The sequence below is a fragment of the Oncorhynchus mykiss genome, chromosome 5 (assembly GCF_057628025.1).
Source record: "Oncorhynchus mykiss isolate SJ-2025 chromosome 5, ASM5762802v1, whole genome shotgun sequence".
Lineage (NCBI taxonomy): Eukaryota > Metazoa > Chordata > Actinopteri > Salmoniformes > Salmonidae > Oncorhynchus > Oncorhynchus mykiss.
Window position 1 is genome coordinate 37,137,501 of NC_143026.1, and position 17,506 is coordinate 37,155,006.

Genomic DNA, 17,506 nt, shown 5'->3' on the forward strand with positions numbered 1-17,506 from the left:
TCAAAGTCAACATGTCCTCCCACTGTGTGAGATAGAGGATAGAGGAAACATTCATTTCTACAGAATACATCGTCAGGGACATTTGCACAATGACAGAAACATGCAACCTTGAAAAAGGACAGAAAGACAAGGCTGGCAAGACTTATCTACAGCGTCATATTCAGCCATCAATGTTCCCAAAGCCCACAGAGTATTTACAGGACGGATGTGATTTTATGTTCCTTTCAGGGGAAATTTTTAAAGGGATCTACGTCAGAGGTACTGGACCTTGAATGTTCAGAGGCCTGTGTGTAATGGTGAGGAAATAGTGCAGTTTTTTCTCAATTGCTAAAACACTAAAGCCCATTGGCTGAACAAAGTTCTCAGTTGCCTGGACTCATTTAGCTAATTATGCAGTCTGTTGTCAATACCTTAAACCATTTCACATGGTAAAACACAATTTGCAGATCTCACTTAGACTTTTCAGCAAAACTCTAAACACATTCTAATTCTCAAAATACATTCTGCACTCTAATGCACATGTCATCCATACTGGTAAACACAAGTTTCAACAATCAAATACAAATAGAGAACATATGTCATTGATTGAACACAACCACTCAAAATTGATTTAACCTGTTTCAAATGATGAAACAACCAATATAAGCCAGTTCAGAGAGCAAACAGGTTGTTGAAGGTGGGAAGGAGAAAGTCTGAGAATGGATACTGTAGTACAGTGCATTGTAGGCTGTATACTGTACAATGGATGAATTGTATGGCCCTGAACATTGTGCTTTCTATTTATTAACAGTACTGACTGGTCAATAGATTTTGACTGGTTGTAGGTTCATATCAACAAAGAACAAGAATTAGTATCACAGTATCATAGAGACAAAGGACAAGTTTGTGAGATGCAGGGTACAGTACTGTAAAAATAGGGGTACAAGGAGGAGGAAGAACAAAAAACAAAATTGCAAAGAGCAAAGCAGAGTAGTAGTTTCTGATACATTTTGAGCTACTATGATAGAACATGTTTTCGTTCATCAAAAGACAATGACGGAAAAATATGAATATTTTTTTAGATTAAAAATGTACTTCTCCCTGAGAATTGTATGTTTTGAACAATGTGTTTTCTATTTTTCGGTGTATTGTTTACTGACTGCTTGAGAGTGTATATCATTTTGATCACTTTGTTTATGATTTGAGAGCAGTGTTTGATTTTGAACACAGGTAAAACTGTTTTGAGGCGAATGTTTAATTTTGCAAAAGGAGTCAGAGGTTATGTAAATAGTGCTAGAAGATGAGGTTTTGTGTTTAATGTTTTCAGTAAATGGAGCAAGGTTTCAGAAATTGTGTTTTAGCAATTGAGAAAAACTGTAAAAGAGAGTTAAAAAAGGAAAAGTCTAGAGAGCGGGGGGGGGGGGGTAATAATAAGAGAGTTAAAAAGGAAAGTGTGAGAGAGAGAGAGTGAGAGAGGGGGGGTAATAATAAGAGAGTTAAAAAGGAAAGTGCGAGAGAGAGAGAGAGAGAGAGAGAGGGAGAGAGAGGAAGACAGAGAGAGAGAGAGAGAGAATGATGGAGAGAGAGAGGAAATATCATAGAAAAAGGAACACTGGTGGACCTTTACACTCACAACATTCTCCCTATCCACACACACAGACACACACACACACACACACACACACACACACACACACACACACACACACACACACACACACACACACACACACACACACACACACACACACACACACACACACACACACACACACACACACACACACACACACACACACAGAGTTACTCACAGTTCATATTGATCTGCTGGCTCAGTTCAATCAGCTCCATCTCAGTAGGCATGTAGCCCATGGTCCTCATGCAGTTGCCCAGGTCTTTACAGCCGATGAAGCCGTCATGGTCTTTGTCAAACTCTTTAAAAGCCTCACGCAACTCTGCGAGACAGAGGAACACATGGACAAATATAAATAGGGTTTTTCAACCACATTATCAAAATCATTGTTAGTTTATTGTTACTACTACAATGAGTGTAGTGGTATAATGAACATGAGGGTGAGAGGTAAGCTTGTGTAAGCTTGGAACAGTCCGCAATGATTTTGGGCAGAAAAGTTCACAGAAAGGCACTTAAAGGCACACAACATGACAATGAAAGTTTACCACGGTCAGACCCTTTGTTTGTCTGCATCTAAACCAGTGAGGACTGCTACAGCCCGATCTGGACTATGCAATACCATGCAATATGAAGGCTCTTTGTCATTTAAACTGTATGCTCCTGTATAACGATACTTACCATCCATTTCCTCCGGCCTCAGCTCTCTATCCTGTAAAGAAGACAGGGTTAGGACCCAGTGTGTGGCATTCTTCAGGTGATGACTCATGATGCTACAAAACTCTTGTCAGATATGATCAATTCAACAATAGTATAATGAACAAAAATATAAACGCAACATGCAACAATTTCAACGATTTTACTGAGTTACAGTTCATATAAGGAAATCAGTCAATTGAAATAAATAAATTAGGCCTTTGTCTATGGATTTCATATGAATAGGCAGGAGCGCAGCCATGGGTGGGCCTGGTAGGGCATAGACCCACCGAAGAGCCAGGCCCAGACAATCAGAATTTGTTTTCCACACAAAAGGGCTTTATTACAGACAGAAATACTCCTCAGTGTCATCAGCTGTTCAGGTGGCTGGTCTCAGACGATCCCACGGGTGAAGAAGCCGGATGTGGTGGTCCTGGGCTGGCGTGGTTAAACGTGATCTGCGGTTGTGAGGCCAGTTGGACGTACAGCCAAATTCACTGAAACGACGTTGGAGGCGGCTTATGGTAGAGAAATTAACATTCAATTCTCTGGCAACAGCTCTGGTGGACATTCCTGCAGTCAGCATGCCAATTGCACACTCCCTCAAGACTTGAGACATCTGTTGCATTGTGTTGAGGGACAAAACTGAACATTTTAGAGTGGCCTTTTATTGTCCCCAGCACAAGATGCACATACTGTATGTAATGATAATGCTGTTCAATCAGCTTCTTGATATGCCACACTTGTCAGGGATATGGATTATCTTGGTAAAGGAGAAATGCTCACTAACAGGGATGTAAACAAATTTGTGCACAAAATTTGAGAGAAATATTATTTTTGTGCGTATGGAACATGTCTCGTATCTTTTATTTCAGCTCATGAAACATGGGACCAGCTCTTTACATGTTGCCTTTATATTTTTGTTCAGTATAATATATCATAGAGTACCTTTGTCATGTGTGCAACCCCTTTCTTATGTTAAATCATGTAATGATGAACCCAAATGCTTGCCTGGCTACCCAGACTCCTTGTTCCGGCCAAATTCTCCGTAATAAGTCTGGATCTGAGTAGCTCCCCAACCCTTCACCGAATGCGAACACATTTGGAGCCGTCTGATTGGTCCAGAAACCGATGGATTGGGCCAGGACACACGTGGGTAGAGAGTCATTGGCTTTGATACTCTGATTGGTTAGAGACGATCCAATCGTTGATGTTTTTGTTTTATACAACGCCCCTCGTGCCCTTTGTCACGACAAATGACTTCAATGTTAGCAGTCTCAGACTAAAGTATGTAGTGAACGACAAAACAGGGGAAGAATTTAGTGCGAGTCGGCAGGCTACCCAAATGCAACTTAGTCTAGAGAATTTGTCTGACGCTTGTCTGAGGAGCCTATCTACTTAGGTGAGAGAGAGGTACATGCCACCTTTGAAGGTTGGTGGGGGAACAAGGACTGAAGGAGTTCCTTTTGTTCTCTCTCAAGTTTAAAGTCTAGCCTTTGAAGTAGCTCTACCCCGCATCCATCCCTGCATCCCCAGAACAGAGTACATCGTCAGGACAGGCTATGTGTAACGGATGTGAAACGGCTAGCTTATATGGACGGTGCCAGTCTACCAAGGAGAGGTCAGTGCACATCTTCCCTTAACGACAAGGACTTGCCACTGATCACAGTGAAAGTGAGACAGATGAAGACATCTGCCGCTGCTCCACGCAGACTTTAGTACTTGGGATAGCAGTCTGTCAGGTTAATACTAGGTGTACCACAAGGACTTACAATCTATCAGCGTGACACAAATGGCAATGAGTGCCATCACACACACACCCACACACAGTCGCATACGCATACACTTATCTTCACACCAACTGGCAGGCATTCTATATGTAGTTACTGCAAATATTTTTAGTCCATTACCTTCTTCTTTGAGTCCATAAGGAGTGTATTGGTCAACGTGGGTGAAAAAGAAGCAGACAAAGACAGAATGTCTGTATGATTGTGTGCAAGCTTTTGTGAACACTGTTTTATCAGGTGCAGCTATATACTGTAAATGTGTCTCTGCATGCATTATGGGCATGTGTCTGTTTGTGTCTGGACTTACGTACAGCCTGCCGGCTCTCAGCGAAGCCCTTGCGTAGAAAGATGCAGGCAGGCCCCAGTACGTTGTGCATGTTGCCTCCATTCTGAGCCATAGCCACTAGTGGCTCAAGATAGGCCCCCCCAGTCCCCTCCTCACAGGACTGCACTGCTCTGTAGTTCTTCTTCTGGTCCTGGGGCCACAGACATCCAGGTTGTGGGGCCAGGACATAGAGGTGCAGGGGCAGAGACAGGGACACAGACTGTGACTCAGCTTGTGGATGGACAACATGGAGTCAGACTACAACAAGAGGCTAGCTGGCATGAGGGTGGGTGGATGGAGGTGGAGGTAGAGAGGCTGAGGTCTGCTAGTCCCTGTGAGGTCAAAGGTCAGGATGGTAATGGGGCTTGTCGGGGTGTCATTCATGTGAAAAGAACACAGTCAGGGGCTGGGTTCAGTGAACGGGGCACTGAATGCCACCCATCCATCCATCCCAAAGATGCTCTCTGTGCAGCTGGGGACACTTATTTGACTCAGCACTCAGCACATACAATCAAAGAGACACAACAGCTAACTAAGACAATCAGACCAATCCACGAGAGAACACGCAGGAAGACGCAAACAAATATCTGCAAGCCATTCTGCTTTTGATAGACACAGTTTAGTGTTCCGTGTGACAGCGACCCCAAAAATGGTCACACTCATTACTGGTTAAAGATGTAGGGTTGTCAATAGATAATTTAGTCTAATCTCCATTTAACCTTTAAATACAGGGTTTAGTTCTTGATAGGAAAGCCACTTGCATATGAAAGTGATGGGTGGCTTATTTGTGCTCATTCCAATTTGCCATTGTCCCAATGGAAGGAATCAAATCCATCCAGCCATTACATTATAATGACCAATTAGTCTGTGGACCACGGGGCAGCGGCAGGCCACACAATGCCCAGCCCCAATTACAGACAGAGCCTCGGGTTAATTAAAGAGGGGAACATCAGCCACCATTGAAACCTTTACAAATATTAATCTGCACCAAGGTAAATAAGGGCCAACCTTTCTGCAGTCGAATGACAGACCAACAGAAAAGTGGCATCAGTGGACAGAGCTGAGCTGTGTTTAGAGACCGGAACGCTGACAGGCTTATGACAAAAGTGACACTATACAAGGAACACTGAGCTGGCAACTTAAGAAGGACATGCTTCTATTTCCCTCCATTGTCTGTTTCCCCCCAAAATAGCCTTTCTCAGCAGCGAGACAGCTCTCTCTCTATCCCTGCCCCACTATCCTTCCATCCCTCCCTTGGTGGGATTTTAATTAGCTTGGTGGGATATTTTGGGTGACCTTCATACTCCATCTGTTGCTGTGGAATTTCTAGTGCCAGCTCCTGCCCTGCTACAGTGCACCCCATCGCACTGTCCACTGGGTAATCTGAGCAAGTGATGCATGAAGCAGTGCAGATTTTCTGAAGGTCCAGTGTGTCACCAAAACCACTACTAACGCGGAGACGTATGTTAAAAATGATGACGTTGAAATGGCAGCTAGAACAATATTGAAATGTGAGAAGCAGTCGAGAAGTAACTTCCTATTTACCAGATGGCTTCAACTGTTGCTTGTCATATTGTACTGTACACGCTCAAGGATGTACAGCTGCTGAAGGGGATTTAAATCCCTGATGCATGGTGTCCCGGCGCTCCCACTGAACATGGAATCCTGTCTTTATTGTGCAGTTATCATTGTACTAGATAGCTAAAGAACTGTGGCTGTCATTGTTGTACACAGACTAAGCATGTCGCGCTGGCAGATACTGTAGAACTAAGTCAAATGTATCCATTCTATAGATACATGCCGCTCAGTCAAATCCAGTTTGTAGTCCACGTATGGAACAATGAACATCAGCCGGTTGCAAAAACAACCTGCGTCAACAAGGTTTCTGCTAAGATCAGGTTATGGTTCGTGGCGCTCCTGTAGGCAGGGTTAAACAGGATAGCGCCACCTGTTGGTTTGTCCGCGCCACTGTATCCCCTCTGAAGGGGTGAAGTGGTGACGCTGGTTTGGGGCCAAGTCCTTTGACTCATGTGGTTGATCTTGACATGAACCTGCTCATTGACACCACTCATCCCAGCGAGCGGGTTCCAGGACACCACTGGACACTGTCGACTACAGTTGAGTGACGGTTAAGCCTCTTTGGCTACACTGAGGACTCCAACACAGTCACTCCAGCTCAACTGACATTCAGTAGGGAAAAACAGTTATATGTCCATCTGGTATATATCTATGACAAAGAAATATGGAAAAACAGACACAATACAGTCCTAATGTGTGGTAGAGTGGTACTGTCGTCATCCAGTCCACAAATGATTTCAAGCATCACAGTCGGTATTCTATTCTGGTCAGCGGACTATTTTAGTTACAGTGGTTCAGTGGGTTGGATGAGACAACAGCATGACACACTAGGTTGTCCTGTCTCCTCTAATATTCACAACTAGCCTATAAGAGCGGGAACACTGCTCCTCAGACCAGAAGTCTGACTGAGATCTCCCACAGTCAACGCAGCAGTGTGCTCTAAAACCGAGTCTCCTACAGTCAACGCAGCAGTGTGCTCTAAAACCGAGTCTCCCACAGTCAACGCAGCAGTGTGCTCTAAAACCGAGTCTCCCACAGTCAACGCAGCAGTGTGCTCTAAAACCGAGTCTCCCACAGTCAACGCAGCAGTGTGCTCTAAAACCGAGTCTCCCACAGTCAACGCAGCAGTGTGCTCTAAAACCGAGTCTCCCACAGTCAACGCAGCAGTGTGCTCTAAAACCGAGTCTCCCACAGTCAACGCAGCAGTGTGCTCTAAAACCGAGTCTCCCACAGTCAACGCAGCAGTGTGCTCTAAAACCGAGTCTCCCACAGTCAACGCAGCAGTGTGCTCTAAAACCGAGTCTCCCACAGTCAACGCAGCAGTGTGCTCTAAAACCGAGTCGCCCACAGTCAACGCAGCAGTGTGCTCTAAAACCGAGTCTCCCACAGTCAACGCAGCAGTGTGCTCTAAAACCGAGTCTCCCACAGTCAACGCAGCAGTGTGCTCTAAAACCGAGTCTCCCACAGTCAACGCAGCAGTGTGCTCTAAAACCGAGTCTCCCACAGTCAACACAGCAGTGTGCTCTAAAACCGAGTCTCTCACAGTCAACACAGCAGTGTGCTCTAAAACCGAGTCTCCCACAGTCAACGCAGCAGTGTGCTCTAAAACCGAGTCTCCCACAGTCAACGCAGCAGTGTGCTCTAAAACCGAGTCTCCCACAGTCAACGCAGCAGTGTGCTCTAAAACTGAGTCTCTCACAGTCAACACAGCAGTGTGCTCTAAAACCGAGTCTCTTACAGTCAACACAGCAGTTTGCTCTAAAACCGAGTCTCTCACAGTCAATACAGCAGTGTGCTCTAAAACCGAGTCTCCCACAGTCAACACAGCAGTGTGCTCTAAAACCGAGTCTCCCACAGTCAACACAGCAGTGTGCTCTAAAACCGAGTCTCTCACAGTCAACACAGCAGTGTGCTCTAAAACCGAGTCTCTCACAGTCAACACAGCAGTGTGCTCTAAAACCGAGTCTCTCACAGTCAACACAGCAGTGTGCTCTGAAACGGAGTCTCTCACAGTCAATACAGCAGTGTGCTCTAAAACCGAGTCTCACACAGTCCAACACTACTGTAAACATTCCAGTAGAGTCTGCTGAGGGGAGAATGGCTCATAATAATGGCTGGAACGAAGCTAATGGAATGGCATCAAACACCTAGAAACCATGTGTTTGACGTATTACATACCATTCAACCGATTCCGCTCCAGTCATTACCACGAGCCCGTTCTCCCCAGTGAAAGTGCCACCAACCTCCCGTGACACAATCCCAGGGTCAAAAAGGTCCAGTGTGGTCCAATAACCTCCAGTCAAGTTAAGGACACATAGTGAGACATGCACCACAGACAGTCAGGGGTTCAGGTGGACCACAGCCAGAACACAGTACACAAAACCTTACCTTCTTGGAGAAGTGAGATTTGACAGAGTTCCCCATGGTGAAGTCCCTCTCAGTGTGTGGTGCGTCTCTAAACGTGTCTGTGTTAGTATGCCTGTGTGGTGTGTGTGCATGTGTTTGCATGTGCGTTTGCATGTGCATGTGTTTCTATGCATGGGATAAAGAGAAAGGGGGTCCAGTGGGTCAGAAACCAAGACGAGGGAATTTAGGGGGGGAAAGAGACGCACAGAGAAAGAGTGGGAGAGTGAGGTTGCACAAGATCAACATAGGACCTAGAGGGAAGGACACTGGGAGTCACTGGAAGAGAGGGAAGAGGGGAGGTAAACCTAAATGGAGGAAAGCAAAGAAATACTACAAAGAATGAAAGATCAAAGTGACAAAGACATGAGAGGGAGAGGAGGCAGGCATGTCTTAGCGAGATGCATGCGCTCAAAGCAGAAAATGCAAGATTGCTTTATTCATTGGCTGACCGTCCTCTCTCTCTCTCTCTCCCTCAGTCTCTCCCTCTTTCCCCCCTCCCTCTCCCGTCTCTCTCTCTCCCTCAGTCTCTCCCTCTTTCCCCCCCTCCCTCTCCCGTCTGTCTCTCCCTCACTCTGTTGCACTGTTTCAAACCATCTCTGCAAAGAGAAAGTGGTAAAAAAGCTCATTAACATATTACCTTCCCCCGAACAACACACTGGAGACACTAATACAAATACACACACATGCATATACTGGATTAAACACACACATGCATACACTGGATTAAACCCACACATGCATACACTGGATTAAACCCACACATGCATATACTGGATTAAACCCACACATGCATACACTGGATTCAACCCACACATGCATACACTGGATTAAACCCACACATGCATATACTGGATTAAACCCACACACGCATACACTGGATTAAACACACACATGCATATACTGGATTAAACCCACACATGCATACACTGGATTAAACCCACACATGCATACACTGGATTAAACCCACACATGCATATACTGGATTAAACCCACACATGCATACACTGGATTAAACACACACATGCATATACTGGATTAAACCCACACATGCATACACCGGATTAAACCCACACATGCATATACTGGATTAAACCCACACATGCATATACTGGATTAAACCCACACATGCATATACTTTATTAAACACACACATGCATATACTGGATTAAACCCACACATGCATACACTGGATTAAACACACACATGCATATACTGGATTAAACCCACACAGATGTGGGGCTATGGAGCTAAAAATACAACACACGCTCTCTCTTCCCCCTCTCTTTTTCTCCTCCCTCTCTCTCCTCGCTCTCTCCCTCCCCTTTCTCTCTTCATGTACATTTTAGTCATTTGTCAAATGCTCTTTTCCAGTGCAATTTACAGGAGCAATAAGGTTAAGTGCCTTGCTCAAGGGCACATTGACTGATTTTTCACCTAGTTAGCTTGGGAATTCTAAGCAGCGACCTTTCGGGTTACTGGCCCAACGTTCTTAACCAATAGGCTACCTCCCCCTCTCTCGTACACACACATGTACACACACAGAAGAGTGCGCTCATCACAAAGGCATGCTAAACTAGAAGGGACAGTATTGAGATCAAAGTCAAAGCTCTACAAAATATGCATGAAATGAACATAAAAGGCATGTGAATGATGGACCGACCACACACACACACACACACACACACACACACACACACACACACACACACGCACGTACATGTACTACACACACGCGCAAACACACCACAAATCACTGCATATACTTGCTAGACAGCTACAGGGGTCTCAGCTTTTAGACAGCAAGCTCCACAGGGATGCTGATGCTGATAGCAATCCCTGCAATCCCCTGCAGTGGCTGCCACTGGTCACATAATCAACAACATCATTTCCTGTTTGACTTTGTCAATTGTTTCCCATAGTTACACACACCAAGGTCCTATCTCTCGTCTATCCTCTCTCTTCCATTCATTTATTCTCACTCTGCCTCTCCTCTCACAATGAGCCCCCACGGAGGCTCATTGTGAACATCAGAACACATTAGAAATCAGACTCAGGAGCCGTCGGCTCTCATAATGTCAGTGCAAAGACACAGCACACACACAGCTTATTAAACCTACATAATGGTGACAATTCACATAAACAATAATGCTCACTGCATTCACACACCTCCTGATATAGACTCATCCATACAAAAATCCCTCTATAATGTGTGCTAATAACAAGTCACATGAACACCCACAGTCATCACACAAAGGAAAGCATGCATTAGTATTTCAAGAAGCTGCACACATGCAGGCACACTTGCACACACGCATACAGTTTGTCACGGGAGAGACAGGCAGCTAATTCCAATAGGAAATGTCATGTTAATAATTGCATTCGCAGTTTAAGGAAGATTTGAGCTGGGAGAGAAGGGAGAGGGGTCTGGAACTGGGAGGGCTGATAGCGTCATCTCTCATGATGCCGTCATGGTATGCCTTTTCTCATTCCATGTTTGTACTATACCCCATGTACTATACTTTGGTACTGTCTGTGAGTGTGGGCTCATTCTGTAGCCCCTATACAACAATCAACATATTAGTCTCACAGTAAAAAAGTTGTACCTCCTCCAATGACCTATAATTATTACTGTATATTATAACGCTACATTGCCTCACATAACTATTCACATACAGATGTTCTTCTGAGAAAATAGATTCATAATGTGCTTTATTCTTTGTATTTTTGTTTCATCTGGGGGTAAATACTGAAGAATGGATAACCCTTATCTCTGTCTCTTTATGGAGGAGAGCTGAGCCTGAAAAAAAACTGTTGAATTGGGACGATGACCTTGTAGCATGTTCGCAGCCTCACAGCTCTGTATGTGAAGATCACCAGAGGAGCATTCATTCAGTGACCTATAAAAGCACCCCAGGCAGAGAGAGGCTATGGTGACCTTCATGGTGACAGGTCATCTCCTGAGGTAAAATATAACAGTCGTTTTGATTCAAGTGTGAATAATTGATTAGGTTGAATTGGTTGTTATTTTACGGCAAGGAAACGATCATCTTTCATTTGAGACTAATTCATTCCGTGCTAGGGATAGTGAAGAGAGAAGCTCATGAAAAAAGGAGAATGGAGGGGGAGTAGTTTGCTGTCAACGTTTCAAATAGCAAAGCACATTGTATTTTATACAACCCCAGCCAATATTACACTTCTCTTTTTCTTCTGCATCTCATCTGCTTTAACCTCTGTGTCCCCTTTCTCTCTCTCTCTCTCTGTTTTCCTCTTTCACTGGCTACAGACAGCATCAGGTTACGATGAATATTAATAATTCATATTCACACACAAACACACGCGTGCACGCACATGCGCACGGACACAGACGTCATTACACAGTCTCTTGAATTTCACGGTCTAATCCTTCCCATTTCAATGAGGATTTAACTGAATAGTGAAAACATCTAGCTCCTTCACAACCATCCGTTAATGGACTGTATAAATACCCATCCGTGGCTATAAATAGTCTTTGGGCTATAAACATATTGAAAACTGAAATGACATGGTTCATACGACAATACCTACATCATAGCAGCTTATCCTCACCTCCTTTCCCTTCCCCCTTTCTCTCTATTTTCTGTCATCCATGATCTCTCTCCATTTTCTCTGCCCCCCTCTATTCTCTTTCCCTTTCAGATCTCATCAAGGTCAGTATGACCCTGGTGGGAGAGAGGGAAGGGGGGAGGGAGGTAAAAAGGGAGGGATGGAAAGATGGTCAGAGAACCAATAAAAAAGGGAAAGGAAGGAGACTGACAAAGGAGAGAGAGAGAGAGAGAGAGAGAGAGAGATACAAAGAAAGAGAGACAGAGAGAGAGAGAGAGAGAGAGAGAGAGAGAGAGAGAGAGAGAGAGAGAGAGAGAGAGAGAGAGAGAAAGATGTTGATTCAGTGGAAGAGTGACAAGGGAAGGTAGGCAGGAGGGAGAGAGAGCAACAGCAGGAAAAGGGAGCAAGGGAAAAGGAAGCCTCAGCTGTGATTTTACCAGAGAGCTGTCAGATGCTGTGACAACAGGGAGCTGAAGAGGAAAAATAGAGTCCTGTGTTTTCCTTACATAACACAGGTCTATTAGCATGCCCGTCCACCTAGCTCGGATCCCTCCTCCTATTTATCCAATTCCTTAAATACCTGCTTATATGACTTGGTTTGACAACTGTGGATTTGCTCATGTGTGATTGTCAAAATCGCTAACACACAACACAGTTTAATAATGAGTAACTTATTAGCTCAAGCTGGATAAACTGCAGAACCAACACACAGCCTGTTATCAAACACGGATGTACACACAAATACACCACTTTGAATACATTGAAAATGCTTTGTGTTTGTATCCACGGTTTATAGTAACACATATCTTACAAACAAACGCACACTCTCTGTTTGACAAATTGTAAGCAGTCACCTCCATCTGGTGGTGTCATCTCAGAGGTGTTTTCTCATTGTTTTCTCATTGTTTCTCATTTAGCTCTATTTACTTATTTTCGAAGACTTCCAATGAATATTTTCCTTTCCTCAGAACAGGTCTCTTTAGGTCAAATAAAGTACTCAATACAGCAGTGAAAGCTGCGAATAGACTGAAAGAAGAGTTTGGCCCAATCGTGGCTAAGAAGCGAGGCCGAAGGTCATTGGTGTTAATTCCAGGTGGGACACAGGCCCACTGCTGTTCTGTCCATGTCCAAGGTGCTGCTGCTACCTGGATTGGTCTATAAATGAATAGCGACGGAAAATGTAGCCTATATACTGTAATTAATGTGTGACGACATCGACATACAGTCTTGCTAGGTACAACATGAATGAATTGAAAATATGAAAACAGTTATGTGTGTGATAATTATGTTCCCCATGAACTGAGAGTGTGACGTTATCATGACTGACCAAAATGTGTGCTGTTTTATTTATTCATGCGTCTAGACCGCGATGTTGTTCTTAGATCAAGATGTTCCTCTACTGATTGGAATCATTCCTCATTAAACACTCATTAGTCTCATGACCTCATCGCCCCCCTATTTCAGTCATTCCTTCTGATGAAAACGAAAACCTGCTATTTATACGGATGCTTGAGATACTACGTTTGCTTATGCAGGAATCCCTGCTTAAGTCGCCAACTTGCAAACTGGCTTTGTCAGGTAGCGTATTAGCCAAATGATTTTAATATTTTTACTACCACCATAAAAGGCTGCTCTCCTCTACTCTCTTATAATCAGGTCTTGGGAATGCTATATTTAGCTTCCACTGGCAGAAAATAAGTTCTGTAGGGATTGTATGCAGACCTTAATGGAAATGTGAAATGTAGAATCTCAGTGGGTATATTCTCACTCCGTATCAAAACATGTATTCAAAGTCTACTTGTGCCAGTGCCAATAAAAAAAACACCATCAGATGTGACATTTAAATGTGGAAGGCAGTGTCCTCTAATTGAGTATCACAACCAAAGACCCAAACATGCACATTTGTGCAAACACACACAGAGAAGTACAAACCCACGCGCGCACACACACGCACGCACACAGACAACCTTTGTATCAGACAAACAGAACATCTTGCAATATCTAGGCACCCAACTCTCAGGTGCATTGAAACTTTGCAACAACTTAATTGGACTCAACCATACTGCATTTCCAGTTATAGGTGTGATACCACTGAAAGAGTCTGAGAGCCTTGTGACAAGTCTCTGATTTTCAGTCACTAGCATCAAGTGACACAGTCACCTTGCACACTTTTTCTACTTGAAAACTCCTCCAGCTGAGCAACTTCACAGACATGCGAGTGTTAACAGATATTGTCATTAGAGGTCCTTCTGTATTCCCATTTCAAGGCATAATGATTGGATAGAGTGATAGAGGGCTACTGTCTCACTACGGAGCAGATTGAGATAGGCAGTATAGAGCACAGCGGTGCTGCATATATTGGGGTTTGCTGCCTGGAACTCCTGTGACTGATTAGAGCTCTGGCCTAGATTGAGTGGTTATTTCTGGCACAAATTAACACATGGGGAAAGTATTGCCTCCTGAGCTTTATATCTTCTTCAGCACTGAGAAAAATATTTCAAAGCACAGAAAGAAAAACTGGATATCCTACATGAAGAGCAACAGAGGCACAGTAGGAATGAGACTATTGTATGAGGACTTTGAGGAGGGCTCTCGTATTTGTAGATGGTAGAGGAGATGGGATGCAGGAATGAAGAGATGGAGAAGCACCCTTCTTTTACCATCCACCCTCACCTCTCCATCTGCAGGTGTACATCCCCAAAGTATAGCGTAGATTATACCTTTACCTTCCCCAATTTCTCACAGTGTTAGCACTGTTCAATGTCACTTTCTTTTTTAAACACTTGATGTGAGTGTGACTTACCACAAATAGCTGTGTGTGTGTGTGTGTGTGTGTGTGTGTGTGTGTGTGTGTGTGTGTGTGTGTGTGTGTGTGTGTGTGTGTGTGCGTGCGTGCGTGCGTGCGTGTGCGTGTGCGCAGTCGGGTGTTCAGCACAGCTACAATTTCCACAGGATTGGAAAGTTTATCCACCTGACAGACATGATGAGAGTATCCGTATTCATACCGCTACGCATGGTGGTCTGCCAACCCCTCCATCAAACTAATTACACGGAAGTTCAATTTGGACTCAAAATGTGCATACATTTTTAATATGGTCAGCAGGGGTGAATGGGTCTCCGGTCACATTTTGGCTTGGGTTGCTGCTCTACCTGTCCCTCACCTTTGACCCTACCAGACCAACCTGACACTGTGAAGCATTACATTTTTCTCTAGGTGTGTATATCACGCATGTCTGAGCTGTCTGAGCCATATCATCTAACTTATAGGCTACTATTCATATGTCTCAAACTGTCTTGTTTCAAATATAGTAAGGCATTGGAATCTTGGGGGCAAGTTCGAGACATTGTGTAGTGCACTGTGCAGTTGGAAAAATCCATAATAGCTTCTCTGTTGTCATGCGTTCTACATTTCTGTATCATGAATTACTGTTAAAAAATCTTCAAAAACATGATTTGCTGTGATTATATATATATTTCCACCCTATGACGTTGAAACAATACTGTGAAATTGTGAACATTATGATAAATCATTTTAGGTGTAAGAGAAAATACCACGTGAAATTTCATCCTGTTTAGTTGGGATGCAGTTTTGGCTTGCCTAATGACATCACGGTAAATGTGTCAATAGACCAATAAGAAAGATAGTTCCAAACCTTTCTGCCAATAACAGCTAGTTTTCCGTTTTCCCCTCCCAACTCAGAACACTCCCAGACAGTCCTAGCAGAACTCTTGCTTGAAAATTGCTCTTTGCTAAGAAGCTATTTTTGTTTATTTGACCATTTTAATTTAACACAATCACAGTAAGGTACGTATTTGTTACCCATAAATGATTTGATATTGAGATAAAAAAAACAACAACAGGACCTTTAAACGTGTTTTTCTTCCCCATCTCTTTGTTACACAACAAACACCTACGTGTTTATTCGTAAGAGTGCGGTTTAAACCAATGCATTAACGGGACAACGGTGTAAATTAAGTTGAATCTTTTTGCATTGTGTTAGAGACAATCAGTTTTACAGTATAGTGATGGTGTAGCCTATGAGGGTTGTCTAAAATGACAATTAGAAATTACCCTTGAATTAAAACAATACATAAATTCCTATTGAATAAAAAGGAAACTTCTGTCACGCGCCGTTTTTTGGCAATGGGCGTATGTATTGATAATGACTATTAATCCCCAGTCTAATTTACTTGTTGAATCCTTGTGCTGACTTTGAATGTTTGTTCGATAGTAATCATGTGTTGTAGTTCTGTCTAGACACGGGACTACTACGTACCTGTCCGAAGACTGATTTCACTATCGGGTGCAGATTGGAGTCATGTTCAGATGGAGCTGTGCTGAGTCTTTTGGAGGTGCGGCTGGTAGCGGGGCCGGTAACTGGTGTGGACGTTGCGGGTGGGACAGAGTTTAAACTCGTGGACGACCCAGTATTTATTCTGTCCTTCGATTCAAAAAAGTACGCAGTATCGTCGGATTGTTTAGTATAGGATGGAGTTGGCGAGGACCTCCGCCCCGGACGTGCGTTGCCGTGGTGATGAGCTGGCGGCAGGTCACCTCTTGAGGTGTGGTGGTGGTGGTGTGGGTGTCTAGACGACTTACTGCGGTCTTTCCCGCTCCGATCCACCCGCTCTCTAACTTCTTCCTGGCTGTAGCCGTCATTGTAGTGGCTGCTTTGTTGGTGGGAATGTCCCCGTTTATCACATCCATTCCTGTCTGTCCTGCCACCAGCATGCCTCGGTTGACAAAGGGGTCTGCGCGCGCTTGCCTCGCGCTCATCGGTCCAACACGGCTCGTCAGGCACATCTTTACCTCCGTCGGGTTGACGTATGTGACTACAGTGGCTGCGCGACCCATGATGCTCAGAATGTTCGGACCTCCGACTCACCGGCACGGCCGGAGCTCTCAGCAGAGAGGTGGTAGATTCGCTTTTGGGAAGAGAGGCGCTCATTGTCCTATGCCGTTCCCTTAATGTATTACTGTGTGCAGATACCAGGACAGGAGGTCGTTAAGACAGATGCACCTGTGTGGTCGTGCTGAGCATTTAGCCAATGTGTATCTGGGCAGCCTGTTGGATCACCTATTCGCGCGTCTCTAGCCTAGGCTACAATGCAAACTAGGAACACACACCTACACTCTCACTTGTGAAATGATAAAGTTCTGAATGCTACCTGCTCGCGCAATTGTAAAGATGTCCTTACGTGTCAGGCGAAGTGAGGAAACAGTCGCTTCTATAGTAGGGTACTAGGGGGTAACTAGCCCCCCCCCCTCCCCTCCCTAAGAACAATGTCTAATTGCTGACACAAAAAAAGCAAGTTTTGAAAAAAATTGGTAGGTGGATGAAGATCATGCTTAGGCGAATGCAATATAAAGGGAACTAAATGGCCAGTGTTTACACTTTTTTTGGTTATTTCATGAAATGTTGTTTTTAAGAAAAGGAGCGTTACCCTGGTAGAAGAATATGGCATAGAGTTTCACACAAGTGTGTTAAAATACATTTGAACAGTTTTATTTAGAAATGGTTT

The 17,506-nt window shown here is 44.1% G+C and overlaps 1 protein-coding gene across 2 annotated transcripts in view; it reads right to left on the reverse strand.

Annotated features, from left to right (window-relative positions):
• LOC110522925 (uncharacterized) overlaps positions 1-17,273 on the reverse strand; it is a 20,487-nt gene extending 3,214 nt beyond the window's left edge. The window contains exons 1-5 of one of the 2 annotated variants that reach the window (XM_090234721.1): positions 16,261-17,231; positions 4,404-4,568; positions 2,291-2,321; positions 1,791-1,934; positions 1-22 (exon numbers count right to left, since the gene is read on the reverse strand). The exon at positions 1-22 is cut by the window's left edge and continues 88 nt beyond it. In XM_090234721.1, coding sequence (XP_090090847.1) covers positions 1-22; positions 1,791-1,934; positions 2,291-2,321; positions 4,404-4,568; positions 16,261-16,932 — 1,034 coding nt within the window. In that variant the 5' untranslated portion in view covers positions 16,933-17,231. Of the gene's footprint in view, positions 23-1,790; positions 1,935-2,290; positions 2,322-4,403; positions 4,569-16,260 lie in introns of both variants that reach the window. The other variant, XM_036977395.2, reaches the window with a different exon arrangement.
• Positions 17,274-17,506: the final 233 nt, after the last annotated feature.